We start from the raw sequence: 17547 nt of genomic DNA, 5'->3' as shown, positions 1-17547 counted from the left end.
TACTACAAGATTGATGCCAAAAGTCCCTATATTTCATGCCATGGTCTTTAATAACAACATCTAAGAGGGAAAATGTTTTTTGTTTTGAAGGAATACTGTACTAGTAGACTGTATAACCTCCACTGTAGTAGGGGATTTTTGTCTGGTTTGTTCGGAGCTGAGTGTATTTCTCTTCATCACCTAGAACAGTACCTGGTACATAACTGAAGATCAATAAGTGTTTATTCAATGAATAAATGAAAATCAACTCATGTTCTAGCCTTGGATGTTAGTAACTAAACATGTAACCTCTTTATGTAATGAATGCCTGGGATCTTCATTTTTGCTTTTTAAAAAATGTATAACCAGTAATTATTTGAATTGACAAATATTTTTAAATAACATACAAAATTCCAAAGGTAGGAATGATTCTATTCAAAAATTAAACATTAATTAAAGACAGAGTAATTGAAGCTTTTTAGTGATTTCATATGGAGTTTATATACTTCACTTTGATAAATTATTTGATCAAGACTTACAAGTGTATTAGGATTATTTATGTTGTTATAAGTTACTGAAGGTACATTAGAGTTATTTTCTTCCATGAAGAAAATGTGATATCTCAGAGAATGTTGGAATTACTAAAAGTTATTTCAAACAGGTAGAACGTGAACAATAAGATGGTAAGATTTAAAATATAACTGTTGGGGATTTTCATCATTACTTAAGATCTTTTTTCATTTGTAAAACTTTATGATCCCATTCTCCCTATTATAAAATTTGAATTTAAATGGTGACTTTATTTGGCAACTTATGTTCCATGAGTATATTAAATTCTTGTTAATATTCTATTCTATACATTAATATATTGATATGCTATTTGTGTTACACAAATGGCCTATGAACAGGGCATTGTTTTGAATTTTGTTATTTTTATTAGTACTAATGCAACTTTTATATGAAGGGAGAAAACGATGTAGATATATAAAGAAGATTGCTAGTGTGATATTCTTTCTCCTTTGGATCACTGGTTGAGCTCTAAGCCAGGTCAGAAGTGACAGGAAACCATTATTGCTGTTTAGTGCCTTATGTGAAAGGAGTTGGTGGTCTTAGTCCAGTTCCTAGTAGACAACTACTCCTTAAACAATAGTCACTACACTATTTGCCAATTCCAGCAAAAGCCTGGGACTGAATGGACACAAAGGTTTAACTACCCTCTCTCTGCTGATCATCCTCCAAGGGGTCATGATTGACACACCCTGGCACAGGACCATACTCAAACTTAGCACTGGCCCTGCCAAAATCACAGCTATTCTCTGGCAACAAGGGATTTTTTAAACTGGACTTTAATTAAGCAGGGAACCAGGAATGGCAATTTTCCACTCTTCCCAGGCATCAGCAACTCACTACAAACAAAAATAAGCTTAAAGAGTGAGTTGAGAATGTAGCACTCTTCTTAGGTTGTGTTAACTTCTCTATAAAGATACTAGCAGGCATAATTAAGTTGCTTCTGGAAGCAATGACTTGTGACCCAAAGGTGGCCCCTTCCAGACAAAAGCATCAACTTAATATCAAGGGAAGTAATCAGCTCTACCAGGCTGTCTCTTCTGAGCTCTTGAGTGATTATTCATTTTCTTCTGTGGGATCACAGGGTCATCAATTGGTTTTAAAAATGTATCCTGTGGTATTTTACATATACATTAAAACTGTTGCCCATGACTTTTGAAAAACACTCAGTCTCATTGATTTTTGCCCCTCTTGCCCCCTTCGTCTTCCTGTTCATTTGGAAGTCAGGCTTCCTAAGTAGATTCTAGATGTAACAATTAATATTTGGAGATTACACCTGAAAATAGTTTCAGAATAAATAGAAAGTAAAACTTATATAGTTAATGTTAATTTTTTTCAGCCCTCCTTCTCTTCAGAATAACAAAATAAGAATCTGTCTAATATTTAGCCATTAGTTGTAATGAAGGTTATAGCAGAAATACTCAGTTGTGTAATGCAGAAGACAATGCTATCACCTTAATCTTTTCCTCTTTTTGTTGTCAGAAAAGCTATTATGGCATCTTAGAATCTTATTTTATTTTCTTTTTTGCCACACAATAATGGAATTAGCTGCCAGTCTGTATGGATATCTGTGCACACTCCTACATGATGAGAAATTTCCATTGTACTGTAACCTGTTTCCACCTCTTCTATGTTTCATTCTCCCTGGCTGCAAGTTTAATTAAGCTAATGCCTTCACAGAGGTCAAGCATCACAGATGGATAAATAAAATCTGAGGGTTGTGTTAATTGATGAAAAATAGTATAATGAATTAATGGGTCATTCATTCAAGAAATATTTTCTGAAGACTTACAATGTAATGCATTGTTCTGGGGCTGGTTGTTAAAAACCAACAATTCAAAAGACACAGCCTCTACTCTCAAAGTGTAAAGGTAATCTGATCAAGTCATTTGTATGATTATAATGATTCTCATCATACTTTGGATAAGATCTCACACTCCTAAAATGGCCAACAAATTCTTGAGTTGTCACATCTTTTCTCCTCTCCAGTCTGATGGGCTACCCTTCTCTCAGTTCACAGTGATTTCTTTGGAAAGCCCCAACCTCCACAGCATTTGGGTTTCCTGTTACTTCTGGCACATTCTATACCTTGGTTTTCAATTGCCAACTCCTACTCAATCTCAGACCCCAGTTTCCAGATGAATTCTTCAGGAAGATCATCATTCCAACTCCATATTCTTAAATCTCCCCTCAAAATACCTGACATTATCCTTCTTGGTATAGTATTTATTACTAGATAGCTGTCTGTGTAATAGACTTACTTAAAGTCTACCTTCCCCCATTGGACTTCCATCTTTTTAAAACAATTATTTTTGATTCAAGGGCACATGTGCAGATTTATTATATAGGTAAAGTCATGTCATGGGGGTTTGTTGTACAGGTTATATCATCACCCAGGTACTAAGCCTATTACCCAATAATTACTTTTTTGTCTTCATGAATATTAGCACTATTCCTCTCCTGTTCATGTTGTCCTCTCCAATGCCTAGTACTAATTATTTGCCAAATATAGGAATGAAAATGGAAACTGAGATTACAAATTACTGTGGAAAAAAGTACTGTGTGTTTAGTTGCAAAAAAATGTAATAAATGTTTTGAGAGGTAAGAGAAGGGAGTATTTTTATGACTTGAAGGACTAGGGAAGGAAGTCTTACTGACTTTTGACCCAGGCCTTGAAAGGTACTAGCTGTGGTCCCTTCAGAAGAAAATTGATGGGGAAAGCATTCTCCAGGATGAACAATGTTGGTGAACAAGTTGAGCCCAATTAACTGAGCGCTGCTTCCAGTGCTGTGCTGTATTAGTCCATTTTCATGCTGCTGATAAAGACACACTCAAGACTGGGAAGAAAAAGAGGTTTAATTGGACTTAGAGTTTCACATGGCTAGGGAGGCCTCAGAATCATGGTGGGAGATGAAAGGCACTTCTTACACGGTGGCAGCAAGAGAAAATGAGGAAGATGCAAAAGCAGAAACCCCTGATTAAACCATCAGATCTCATGAGACTTATTCACAACCACGAGAATAGTGTGGGGGAACCACCCCCATGATTCAAATTATCTCCCACTGGGTCCCCCCACAACACACAGGAATTATGGGAGTACAATTCAAGATGAGAGTTGGGTGGGGACATAGAGCCCATATCATTCTGCCCCTGGCCCCTCCAAATCTCATGTCCTCACATTTCAAAACCAATCATGCCTTCCCAACAGTCCCCAAAAGTCTCAGTTCATTCCATAATTAACCCAAAAGTCCATAGTCCAAAGTCTCATCTGAGAAAAAGCAAGCCCCTTCCAGCTGAGTCCGTAAAATCAAAAGCAAGCTAGTTACTTCCTAGATTCAAAGTGGGTACAGGTAATGGGTAGATACAGCCATTCCAAATGGGGGAAACTGGCCAAAACAAAGGGCTACAGGCCCCACACAAGTCCAAAATCCAGCAGGGCAGTGAAATCTTAAACCTCCAAAATAATGTCCTTTGACTCCAGGTCTCACATCCAGGTCACGCTGATGCAAGGGGTGGGTTCCCATGGTCTTGGGCAGCTCCACCCCTGTGGCTTGGCAGGGTCCAACCTCCCTCCCAGCTGCTTTCATGGACTGGCATTAAGTGTCTGTGGCTTTTTCAGGTGAATGGTGCAAGCTGTTGGTGGATCTACCATTCTGGGGTCTGGAGGAAGGTGGCCCTCTTCTCACAGATCCACTAGGTGTTGCCCCAGTAGGGACTTTGTGTGGGGGCTCTGATCCCACATTTTCCTTCCACAGTGCCCTAGCAGAGGCTCTCCATGAACTCCCTGCTGCTCCAGCAAACTTCTGCCTGGGCATCCAGGCATTTCCATGCATCTTCTGAAATCTAGGTGGAGGTTCCCAAACCTCAATTCTTGACTTCTGTGCAACCACAGGCTCAACACCATGTGGAAACTGCCAAGGCTTGGGGCTTGCACCCTCTGAAGCCATGGGCTGAACTGTAACTTGGCCCCTTTTAGTCATGGCTAGAGTAGCTGGGACACAGACAACCAAGTCTGTAGTTTGCGCACAGCACAGGGACCCTGAGCTGGCCCACAAAACCGTATTTTCCTCCTAGGCCTCCAAGCCTGTGATGGGAGGGGCTGCTGTGAAGACTGACCTTAGACATGCCCTGGAGACATTTTAACCATTGTCCTGGGGATTAACATTTGGCTCCTTGTCACTTATGCAAATTTCTGCAGCTGGCTTAAATTTCTCCTCAGAAAATGGGTTTTTCTTTTCTATGGCGTTGTCAGACTGCAAATTTCCTGAACTTTTATGCTCTGCTTCTCTTAAAAAATGGAATGCCTTTAACAGCACCCAAGTCACCTCTTGAATGCTTTGCTGCTTAGAAATTTCTTCTCTCCGATACCCTAAATCATCTCTCTCAAGTTCAAAGTTCCACAAATCTCCAGGGCAGAAACAAAATGCCACCAGTATCTTTGCTAAAACATAAGAAGAGTCAACTTTTCTCCAGTTCCCAACAAGTTTCTCATCTCCATCTGAGACCACCTCAGACTAGATTTTATGGTCCATATCATTATCAGTATTTTTGTCAAAATCATTCAACAAGTCTCTAGGAAGTTCTAAACTTTCCCACATTTTTCTGTCTTCTTCTGAGCCTTCCAAACTGTTTCAACCTCTGCCTGTTACCTAGTTCCAAAGCTGCTTCCACATTTTGGGGTATCTTTTCAGCAGTGCCCCCACCCTACTGGTACCATTTTATTGTGTTAGTTCATTTTCATGCTGCTGATAAAGACATATCAGAGACTGGGAAGAAAAAGGGGTTTAATTGGACTTACAGTTCCACATGGCTGGGGAATCCTCAGAACCATTGCAGGAGGTGAAAGGCACTTCTTACATGGTGGTGGCAAGAGAAAATGAGGAAGATGCAAAAGCAGAAACTCCTGATAAGACCATCAGATCTCATAAGACTTATTCACTACCATGAGAACAGTATGTGGGAAACCACCCCCATGATTCAAATTATCTCCCACTGGGTCTGTCCCACAACACGTGGGAATTATGGGAGTTCAATTCAATATGAGATTTGGGTGGGTACACAGAGCCAAACCGTATCATGTGTGTTACCTTCCTTTAGTATTGTTTATTTGCAAAATTAGTTTGCTACCAGGTATAACCTTTACCATGTGCTCATGTTTCACTCCTTGTTATTTAAAGAAAAACTATTTTATTGGTAAAATTTTTTCTCCAATTAATTTAAGTTTTAGTTGGCCTTTTCTCATTCACATTCTATTTTCTCTCTCTTTTTTTTTATTGTTATTGGAGAGGTACATTTAGTGTGGAAGTAGCCCAAGGGGAAAGGGAACAAATAGAACCATTTGTATACTCTACAGAGAAATGGGAAATTTCATGCAACTCTGGAAAACTGTTGAGGGCTGCCCACAATTTCTCCCAGAAGGAGGTTCTGGGCAAAATTAAGAAGGAGGCAGCATTTGTCTTTAGAGAGTGTTAATTCTTCTGCCTTGTCACTTTCTATTTCTTGAAGCTTGCTGCATCCATAAAATGTGCTCTTGTTTTATTGAAGGATGTTACTGTGGCTTTGTGTTTCTGACTTCAATTTAATTATCTGTTACAAGAAGATGATAATGATCTCTACCTCATGGTACTTAGAGACAATAAAGGAGATGATGCAGTTAGCTCAACGTTTAGCCCCAGTACTTACTCATTTGGTGCTTGTCATTAATCCAGTTATTATTAAATGATGCTCATGGCAGAATAAACTTGTCATCACTTTAGTTCTCAATAGTCTTATGTTAATATGGCCATGACATAGGTCCTGGCATCCCTTGGAACTTCTCCATGATCAAGATCTTGAACTTTGATATTCTCATCTCAGAGTAAACCCTTTTTGGCCTTGGTTTTAATTGTCTTATATTTTTCCCCTTTGTGTCCTTCTAGTACTGCTTAACTCTGTTTTAGATTTAGTTGATCTGTTCTACATTAGGATTACCATTTCTTGTAACCTTTGCTCTTTGCTGTTCTACCATTTTTTCCTTCCTTATCCCCAACCTTGACTTCTATCATTTACTCTCTGCCCCAGGCTGTGGAATGTTCCTGGAAAAAAGTTTCAATACCACACTCTTTGGGGCTGCTGCAAATTATGACTATTAACTAACCCCAGCAAGCGGATGAGCAGCCTTTTTATTTTGCTTCTGTTGATATTCTATGTGTTTCACCCTCCTCAGTTCCTCAACCTGAGCATAGGACTTTATTGAATTGGTCTCACTGAGGTGCAGCGCACAAACTCCTGTGTCACAAAGGTTCAGGACATGTTCTTTGGAGTTAGGCAGTCTTGGGTTTGTTTCTTGGATCTGCCTTTTTCTGGCATTGTGGCCTTCAGAGAGTTATCTGACCACTTTCACCCTTCTTTTTCTCACCTCAAATAAGAGGGCTTGGCTTATAAATCTGTTGTGAAGGCTAAGTGACATGAACTATGTAAAGTATTTTGGACGGTGATTGGCAAGTAGAGGGTGACCTACAATAGTAGTTGTTTTTGTTGCCATTTTCACATAATTGTGGATGAAAACAGCTGATATTTCAAACTGAACCTGGAATTAAGATTCTCTCAGGTTTCTTTTGCACCAGTTCATTCACAAAGGTAACGATTCCCACACCTTTGTATCTAGTCTGTGCGTTTGATAACCAAACCATATTTTTGCTAAAGGTGAAAAATGTATACATATATACATATATGTTATTTTTTAGTAAAAAATATGGTTTGGTTATCAAAAATGTATGTAGGAATATACATATATATTTAATAAAATTTATGTATGAATATACATATATATATTTGATAAATATTTCTATCACCAGATTATGAAACATACACAAAAATAGGCACTAAGAAGATAAGAAAGATAAAATTAACAGTGTTTTAAAATGTCTTATAAATACTGATGACTTCATTGCATTATTCACTAATATCTTAAGGCACAGAAATTTTTTAGGACACAGTTCACAACAAGTAAAATGGGCATTCATTCACACTTCAAGTTATCTTCTTGAGGTTTTCAAACGTTTTTCTGATTTGTTATTATATCTGATTAGATGGCCATTATTTTTAATCTTGTGATATAGCTGAAGAAGAGCTTGTCCTAAAAGTAGAAATTTCATTTTGCCTTTTTACAGTTCTTTATTTATGATTGTATTTCTAGTACTCCCTTTCATTGATATTTGATAAAAACTTAATCCAGTAGTTTGTTTTTTTTTTTTTTTTTTGGAGACGGAGTCTCGCTCTGTCGCCCAGGCTGGAGTGCAGTGGCCGGATCTCAGCTCACTGCAAGCTCCGCCTCCCGGGTTTACGCCATTCTCCTGCCTCAGCCTCCCGAGTAGCTGGGACTACAGGCGCCAGCCACCTCGCCCGGCTAGTTTTTTGTACTTTTTAGTAGAGACGGGGTTTCACTGTGTTAGCCAGGATGGTCTCGATCTCCTGACCTCGTGAAGTTTGTTTTTAAGGGTTACTTTAATTACAACTTGACACAAATGTGTAAATCTATTTATCCAATGATGTAAACTTTAATGCATCACTGCACATTGAAACTGAACAATGGACCATAACAAAGTGCTGCTGGTGGTTAACCAGCTGCACTACAGACCAATCTGCCTTCCCAAGAACACTGTAAGTGCTATGTGCATCAATAGCCATGTGATGACACTGGTGTTAGGTCATATATTCATATTAGCAAACTTTAATTGCTTTCTCTTTTTGTTTTATATAAAAAATGGCAAATAGAAGTTCAACCATTTAGTTCCCTTATCTAGTCATCTTGTGGTGGGGTATGAACACACTGCTTTAGAGATCTCTGTCCCAAAATGCTGCCGGTTTAATTTTCTTGTGAATGAATTTGATAATACTTTCCTTCTGCTAGGAATGTGTAATGGCTTTTCATCATCTAGAGAATAAAATCCAAACCCTTTAGCCTCTTAATGAAGGGCTTGCTTGATTTGGCTGTAGCCTGCCATCTCAATCTTATCCAATGCTCATCCTCATTTACTCTGCGTTCTGGGCAAACTAGACTGTGCCTTCCTCAAAAAAAAGCTTTACTTTTCTTTCTGTCATAAGTCAGGCTTCCAAAGGAAAAATTAAGACTTTGAGATGAAGGTTTGTCTACAAGAAGTTTCCTGGGATGTGCCATTGGGAACAATTCCTGTAAGGGAGTAAGAGAATCTCAACCAACTCCTCCCTCTCCCCATTTTCATGGGGAGCTTTGGGGCTGAAGTAGCCCCTCTGATTATTCTGTATTGAGAAAAGGAGGCCAGGCCTTTGTATACTGGCTGAAACCAGTCGTTAAAATGTGAAGGTGCCCTCAGGAAGTGTGAGCAGCACAGTGTCTGCTGAACATTCTTTCCACTGTGGGACCCCTTCTGTGACCATCAGTGTTTATCCAAATCGTATTCATTCTTTTAAGTCCATCTCAAATTTCCCTTGATTCATGAACTCGTTTCTAATTTGCTAGCTGGAGGTAGACTTGTCTCTTCTTTTGAAGCCTAATATCATTTTGTAAAATTGTGCTCATTTGTATATTCATCCCATTTTAAGTACTTACTATGTGAGTTAATTACACATTAGTTACTCTAAATATTCATTTGCTGAAAGGTGTCAAACAGTTTATACTCATTGGACAGCTTTATTACAGGCAAAGAATACAGTATGGCAACAGCAGAATAAGGATATGTGTTAAATTGAATTTAAACAATCTCAGACTCTGGATTTTTTTTTCTCCCACTCCTGGGTCACAAAGAATATCCTTTTGTCTCCAGGTCTTTAACCACCACTAGTGTGTATATGAAACATTTTGCTAGAGGAAACCCAGTATCTGTCAGTGGTCAGGTTCTCTTACAGTGAACTGATCACGTAGATATATTTCAGGTATATGGCTAGCTTTGGTTATCAAATTTTACCACACTCTGCTGAAACCAGATATTATTAAATTGCATTATTTGCTATATTAGTATTACTAAGTTCATTTTTATATCCATTTATTATTAGCATATATAGTTGACAAGCTAGTGTGGCCTGACTCAAACAACTCACAGATCTATAAGTGCAAAACATTATTTGTCTTTAGTTAGTAGAGTTGATCTTCATTATTCCTGGTTTCTGTATTTGCAAACTTGTCATTCACTAAAATGTATTTGTAATCCTAAAATCAACACTTACAGCACGTTTACAGTCATTCCACAGACATGAGCAAAGCAGCAAAACTTTGAGTCACCCTATGAGCATCTTGCCAGCTGAAGTCAAACAAGGCATCTCTCTGCCTTCTTCTTTCAACTTTTTGGACACAGGATGGACACTGTGCAGTGGCAGAGGCTGTGCAGTGCAGTGCAAGATGCTTCATCTTTGGGGCCAATTTGGGGGCATTTTAATCCCAACTCTAGCACCTGTTAGTGAGGCGGCCTCAGGCACTTAATGCTTTAGAACCTCAGTTTTTCTTTCATAACATAAAACAGAATCTACTAGTTACAAGCATTATGGATTATAACCTATAATCTATGTGAGATTTATATATCTATATATGTGGGTATATCTATGTACATGTGTGTACACACACACACACATATATACACACACACATATACATGTGTATGTTTTTAAAAGCAAAAGGTCTGTGTTCCCTAATTTAGTGTTCATGATGACTTTATAGAACATAACTACTATGAATAACAAGGATCCACTGTATATTGTATAACGTTGGTTAAGGGTCACCATCAAGCCAGGGAGCTCTAACAGTAAGCATGCTGTCAATCTAGACCAACTGAGATTTAACCACACTTGCACTATGTAACAAATTTTCATATAGATTTTATGGGGAACATAAAGTTATTTTTTAAAACACACATGCAAACTCTTGCCCCAAGTAAGAAACTTAACAAGGAGGAGTTGAGTTCAACAAGAAAACAAATAAATGCAAACAATAAAACAAAGCAAGGTAGAAATAAAAAGGTTTTTTTTTTTTTTTTTTTTTTTTTAGAAAAAGATATGTAAAAGGTACATAAAGTTAGAAGTTTGATATTTCCTGCTAGGTCCCGCTCCCATATTCATCTTGTATTTATTGAACACATGTCACATTTCATCTAGTATTAGAGTAATTTTTTTAGATTACTTATTCCTTTACAATGGCATAAGCTACTTGGGAATAATGAGTAGACTGTGCATGTCTTTCAATTCTCCTTAACATTCAGTGCAGTAGCTTACACATTGTAAATATCTAATGTTTGCTGAGTGAATGAAAGATTGGATGAATGTGGCCACCCAAAATAATTATCTAACATCCCATATGGTTCTCCCTACTCCTTTTTCTGAGTTTCTCAGAAACAAACTAGTTGAGGGACCAGCTTTTGATGAATTAATGTAAGGGAGAAAATGTATTACCATTTATGATGCCTTTTTAAATATTATTTATTTTGATTTTATTCTTTTAGTGGGACTATACATGCTTTAAGTCAAAAAGAGGAATAATGAGGAAATTTATGAGCTAGTATCCCCATTAACTTCGAAGTCAGACGAAGCTAGTCGCATGTGGATTGATAGGCTAATCTACGGGTAATACATGATTTGGTCTACTGAGTAAGAGTTACTGGCCTTATTATTTTAGTGTATTCTGAAATATTTTAAACATACAAAAGAATACAGAGAATTCAAATACTAAGGTTTTGTCAAACTTGCTGTAGTTCATTGTTGGCCTTTTAGGGCCTTACCACAGGTTATCTGTCTTAGATGTCAATTAAATAATTGGCCCAATTAATTTATTAGTTGCTAGAATAAGCCTTACTCTTTTTCCTTTTTACTTAGAGATGACAGCTATCCTTTTACTATGTATTTATGTATTTGAGAATAATATATAATATTCTTTTACATAATTTAAGTTTTATTTAAATAGTATTTACTGTACCTAATTTTCTGTGACTTGTTTTGTCAAAAATTTTGAGATTTATATATGTTGATATTTTGGGTTTAGGCCCTTTATTTTCACTAATGTATATAATTTGAATTTGTGAATACATCATAATTAATTTATCAATATCTATTGCTGGACAATTAGGTTGTCATAGTTTGGGGGTTTTTTGGTTCCGAATAAATAACCAAATTATTACACAAATCATTGTTTTAACATGATTTTGTGTAATGACATAAGAGAAACCTATCACCACATTCAATATAGGGTAAAGCTAGTAAAATATGTATAAAAATATATAGCAAAATGAAATATTAACTTCCCATAAGAATAGGGTAGACCATTTTTTATTTCTCTGTCCTGTGAAATTGTCAGAATATTTACTGAGACTTCATCTTCTGAAGAAACATAAAATAGTTTTACAATTCAATTTTAAATACACTAGGATCAATTTCTTAAAAAGTGATAATTTTGAATTGAGAGACTCTATCATGTGTGGTGATCATAAGGATGACCTTTAAATCAGATAGCAGTGGGTGCCTGGATTTGCTAACAATTAGCTAAGAGACTCTGGCCAAGGTGAAATTCACCTCTTCAAGTCTGAGTTCCTCATGAGTAAGAACGTGATAACTGTGAATCTACTTCATAGGGTTGTTGTCAATGAGACATAAATGCATGAAAACTGAGGATTTTGTATACACTAAGGAAGCATCAATAAATAGGGGTAAAATTGTCAGCAAATTTGAGACTTTCTATTTAGGTATATATATATATTTTAAATTTTAGTACTTTAAATAAGCCATATTTTTTCATTTGACCTGGATGACTGCTGTTATTATAGTAGCAATTTCTGAAAATTTTGGGGGGTCAATACTATAGTTCTCCGTACATACAACATGTAAAAGGGGGTATTTTTGTAACCTCAGGAGCTAAACATCATTCAAATTTGAAAATCCATCATGGCATGCAGAATTCCAATCCTCTGCAATTTGCATTAAAGCAGCACATCAGTGGGAAACAGGAGCTTCTTTATCCTTAACACAGTTAGGGATTTCTAAGTACAAAAAAAGGAGTGTTATTTTATTAATAACAAAACAAGTATTTGATATCAGTTGTGCGAAGAAAAATTTTTGGAAATTGCTGTAGAGTAATTGAAAATTAGATTGAATAAAAAATAATGATGGAGACTTTTAAGACCTCACCACAGGTTCTCTAGGTTAGGTGTCCAAATAGTGCATTTTTAACACCAAAAGGAACTTGCAAAGATTCGTTCATGCTGTGGCCCACTATGATGCTGCACAAGAATAAGCATGATATACACTTCACAAAAAATGCGTTTGTGTAGCTGAATCTTCGATAAATGCCAGAGTTCTGGAACAGGAATTGGATTGGTCTAAGCCTGTCTTTTGTATGTTAATGTGCTTTCACAGCAAAGGTATGTGAATTAACCCAGACTAAAGTATTTTCAAAGACAAACATTTATCTCCTTATAGCCTTCTGTGATGGATTGTTCAGAGATAAAGACACACTAGGCCAGAACCAAATCTCCTCCTGCCCTATATAGTTTTTACAATCTCCTTTTAAACAACAGAAAGTCAGGGCAGTCTCACTGCCAGACCAACACTTCTTTAGGAATCTTCCCATAATATACAGGATAGAACCATCTCTACTACAAATCAGCACTTTATTTTCAAAGTAAACACTTCAAAAGGTTGCTTGAACAAGAAAAGACATTTTTTGAGCTGTACATTATTTGACAGTTAACGTCAGATTACTCCGAGGACTGCATTGCACCGAATGTTACATTTTATTCTGATGCATTTTAAGTTGAACTTTGTAAACAGTGATAGATGTTTGATTAGTGTTAATATGCAAGATGCCATGATTAGGCACGATTTTTTTTTTAATCACCACACTCTCTTTTTGTAATCTTCCTTTGATCTCTAACGGACAGTGAGAAAAAAATTGTAATTTAAAATATATTGACTTTGACTCATAAATTAATTTTTGCATTGCAAATTTATTGATATCTATAATATATAGCAAGATGGTAAAATAACTTGTCTGCAAAAAAAGATGTAAACTTCTATCTTTTTTACAAACTATATCCAATGCCATTTTCTCTTTTAAATTATTGAATCTTAATTTCAAATAGGAAACTTATAAGCAAAATTTTATGAAGATTTTTGAGATACAGCAAGGAAGTGAGGTAGTTTCATCTGAATAATCATAGCTGAACTCATATTAGTTTTCTTGTCCTGATATTATCTTCCTTTTTTTTGATAAGCATAGGGTTGGGAACCACCTTTTTGTGTGTTTTCCAATGCATACAGTCATTCTTACAGAGTTTGTATCTGTTCTGCTAGTTTACTGCCAGTTTCTTAAAATATTTTCTGCTATTGGGTTTTAAAATTGAAATAAATTAATCTTCTATAGCTTGAAGTGATTGAAGACTATTAATAAAGTATAAATTTCACACCTAACATTCAGTATTTTTAAATACTTTACTGTGACATGTTTCTAAAACTGTGTATTTTAACAAGGCCTGCTTCCACGTAAATGTATATGATGGCCGCAGACACATTTCTCCATAATCTTGTAATTGTCATCTCACTTCAACCCATGATTTTCCTACGGTAACATTTAACTTCCCTGATGCTAGTCATTATTAATGTATTTCTGTAGATTGTAAAACATCTAGTTATCACACTGTCTATGTTAGCTTGTTCCAACTCATGATTTATTTTCATTTTTTCTAGGATATAGACCCGCAGCTAACTGGATTTGATTTATAAGAGAGAAAACTACAGTCAATGCCCACTCTTGCCACATTGCTAATATGGAAAACAGAATGTTGAATAGGATATGGTCTGATAAAGAGTAATGATTGAAGATGCTGCTCCAATACATGTGAAATCAATGGGAGATACCTGCTGTCTGAAGATCTTTCAGAACTTTTCTCGACAAGCTCCCCTTTAAGAAATCGGAGGTATATTCTACCATTATACAGTATTTCTCAAGTGGATATAAATACGTTTGCCTCACTGTAACCAGACAACTAGACACCTAATGTGGGACCATGGCACTGCCCAGATGCATGTGGCAAAATTATGTTTGGAGAGCAGTGATGGCATGCGTGGTACACAGGGGACTGGGTGCCCCATTGACTCTCTGTATGTTGGGATGTTTGCTTCAGGCTGGTCATGTGCTATCACAAAAATTGGATGATGTGGACCCACTGGTGACTACCAACTTTGGAAAGATAAGAGGGATTAAGAAGGAACTCAATAATGAAATTTTGGGGCCTGTTATTCAATTTCTTGGGGTTCCATATGCAGCCCCACCAACAGGGGAACGTCGTTTTCAGCCTCCAGAACCACCATCTCCCTGGTCAGATATCAGAAATGCCACTCAATTTGCTCCTGTGTGTCCCCAGAATATCATTGATGGCAGACTGCCAGAAGTCATGCTTCCTGTGTGGTTTACTAATAACTTGGATGTGGTTTCATCATATGTACAAGACCAGAGTGAAGACTGCCTATATCTAAATATATATGTCCCAACTGAGGATGGTGAGTTTATTGCAGGAAAAACAAGGAGATATATTTTTATATTTTTTTCTATTCTAAGTTCTAACAATATTAATTCATGTGTACTGGTAGTATGCATGGCTTTTCCTGTTGGCATGTAGACATATTTTACATGCGTGCATGGTGCTCTTTTTGTTTATGTGTGTCAGTGTATCTGTACTTATTTTTTTCCTGTGCTTACTCATTTTCTTTCCTCCACAGCACGTATATTTAGGTAGAAATGGGTTTCTAATTTCCATTTCCTACCAAATGACTTCTGAGAAGATGCATCAACATTTCCTCATTGCATGTGCAGGCTCAACGAATTGGGGATCTTTCGCATTCAGTAAATGCAGGAGCGTATTGAGTTAGATAGTGGTGTTGCATGTTCCGGCGGTCTGTGATGGAGCGCCATGTTATTTTCTAGTCTTCTATTCATTTTTCAGTAAAAAGAATATCCAAGGAATGTGCCAGAAAGCCCGGCAAGAAAATATGTAGAAAAGGAGGTATGTATAAAAGTGGAAATTAAAAATGGGGGAAAAGGCTTGCAGAGGAAGAACAAGATATTCTCCTTAAGGATGATTTGCTGATGCTGGGAAGTAAATGATTAGGTGATATTTGAAATCTGATGAAGTCTGTCAAAATAGAAAGGTGGTTAAGGAGCGCTCTAGCTGAGTAGGTTACATTGGTTCATTGGTTGTGTCTTGTGTTCTGGTGCTGGTAGCATCGGTAAGAGTTGAATCTCTGCTTTGAGTTTGTGTGTAGTGGAATATTTATATAGGCTATTATGATACCTGCAAGGAGCCCAAACAATGCTGTCTTACTAACTGGTAACTTTGATCTTTGATCTCTGAACTCTTTTCTACAGATACATATTTGTGCTCCTCTTAAAATTTGATCACTCAATCACAAATCTAGTTTTTCGTTTATTCTCAGCATTCCTTCTGAACACTCTATGGACTTTCTCATCCTAAGAGTAAATTTTCCATAATCATTGAGCAATTATTGTTATCAAGGTAATAGTGTTTTTTTCTTAGTCTTTTCATTTTCAGTCACTTTTCCAGAGGAGAATGAGATTTTGCAGATTTGATACTAAATATTTACAGTCTTAAAATTACTTTAACATTTTTATATTTACGTTAAACAATTTAAAACATAGAGAAGTGCATGATTCAGAAGCTACAATTAAATCAACCTTCAAATCATCCTCTAGCCAGATTGAGCAAATGTAGACACTGACAGCTGCAAGCTTGCATCTGAATGTAGCTTGTCCACACTCCGCTTTTATATAACATTCAGTAAATCACTCATAGGAGAGTATGATTTTCTATGGCAGTAAATCATCTAAGTGTTATTTTGACCTTATTCATAACTTTGTAGAATTTCCAATCTTCATACAGAAGTCATTAATATTCTAATGCTGCACATTCTCTCTCTCTATGCACTTCTAATCTCCTGACTAGACTAAATCAGATTTCATTATAGCATCCTTGTGGGGCAGGGAATGTCTAAACTGTTCTGTTTTAATGGGATTGCATTTATGTGGAAGACACTTTATAAATAACAAAATTCGTAACTCAGTTCAGAAGTATTTGCATTACATTGAGGATTTTTTGTTTGTTTGTTTTGTCTTTGCTGTTATTTCTTGGGTAATACTGGTAGAGTGGGATTTAACCTTCATTCTTTATTGATATTATGAATTGGGTTAAAAGCACAGTATACTTAAGAAGATGGATGTGGAGGCAACAAGGGTGTTTTAAACAACTAAAAAAAGTCTTTTTTTCTGCAAATGAAAATAACTGCAGTAATTTACATACCTTCAACTAATGTACAATACTGCAGTAGTTATTATTATGCAGCTTATCAAGCATGTGTAATTAGCTAAGTGACTTTCGCCTTCTATTACAAAGATGTTGATTCACAAAGTCATAAATAAAGATGCTATTGAAGAATGCATAAATAGAGCATAATACATAAAAATATGTATGATGAAGAAAAAGATAAGAGCACCAAAAGGTAAGCTAGTGAGTCAGAAAGTGACCTTTCTTCTCAAACAACTTTAGAGGATAAAAGATTTATTAGAAAATTATTTTTCATTGTTCTCTGTATTTTTGGTTTCATTTGCTCTAGTAAGAGAGTTGGCAAAGAGACATGTAGGCAATGCTATTTACCTTCACAAACTCTGAACTAATTAATAATTAGAATGAGGACAACATCTATCAATGCCCACTTGAGCCTGTATGGTTTACAGTTTAAATATATTGTGCTTATTCATACTATTAACTATGCATTCTAAAAATCATTTTGGCTTGGAAATTTAATATATCCTATTATTATTATTAAATACATTGTGCTCATTTATTAGCTGTTTGTACATTATCCTAAAGTCTAAATAACAAAAAATTTTTGATGTAATTTTATTATATAAACAGTACTTTTAAAATAAACAAAAACTAAGGTTTAGAATTTAGCTGTTAAGTAGAGGAGTAGAAATCATTTTTCCAAACTTTT

General features: G+C 36.2%; 1 protein-coding gene across 3 annotated transcripts in view; it reads left to right on the top strand.

The window, feature by feature from the left end:
* Positions 1-17547, top strand: part of NLGN1 (neuroligin 1) — a 991256-nt gene that overhangs the window by 182743 nt on the left and 790966 nt on the right. For 2 of the 3 annotated variants that reach the window (XM_011998237.1, XM_011998236.1), the window contains exon 2: positions 14227-15039. In XM_011998237.1, coding sequence (XP_011853627.1) covers positions 14547-15039 — 493 coding nt within the window. In that variant the 5' untranslated portion in view covers positions 14227-14546. Of the gene's footprint in view, positions 1-14226; positions 15040-15482; positions 15543-17547 lie in introns of all 3 variants that reach the window. The other variant, XM_011998235.1, reaches the window with a different exon arrangement.

The sequence above is a fragment of the Mandrillus leucophaeus genome, unplaced genomic scaffold, assembly GCF_000951045.1.
Source record: "Mandrillus leucophaeus isolate KB7577 unplaced genomic scaffold, Mleu.le_1.0 Scaffold563, whole genome shotgun sequence".
Lineage (NCBI taxonomy): Eukaryota > Metazoa > Chordata > Mammalia > Primates > Cercopithecidae > Mandrillus > Mandrillus leucophaeus.
This window is presented reverse-complemented; position numbering and strand designations above follow the sequence as displayed.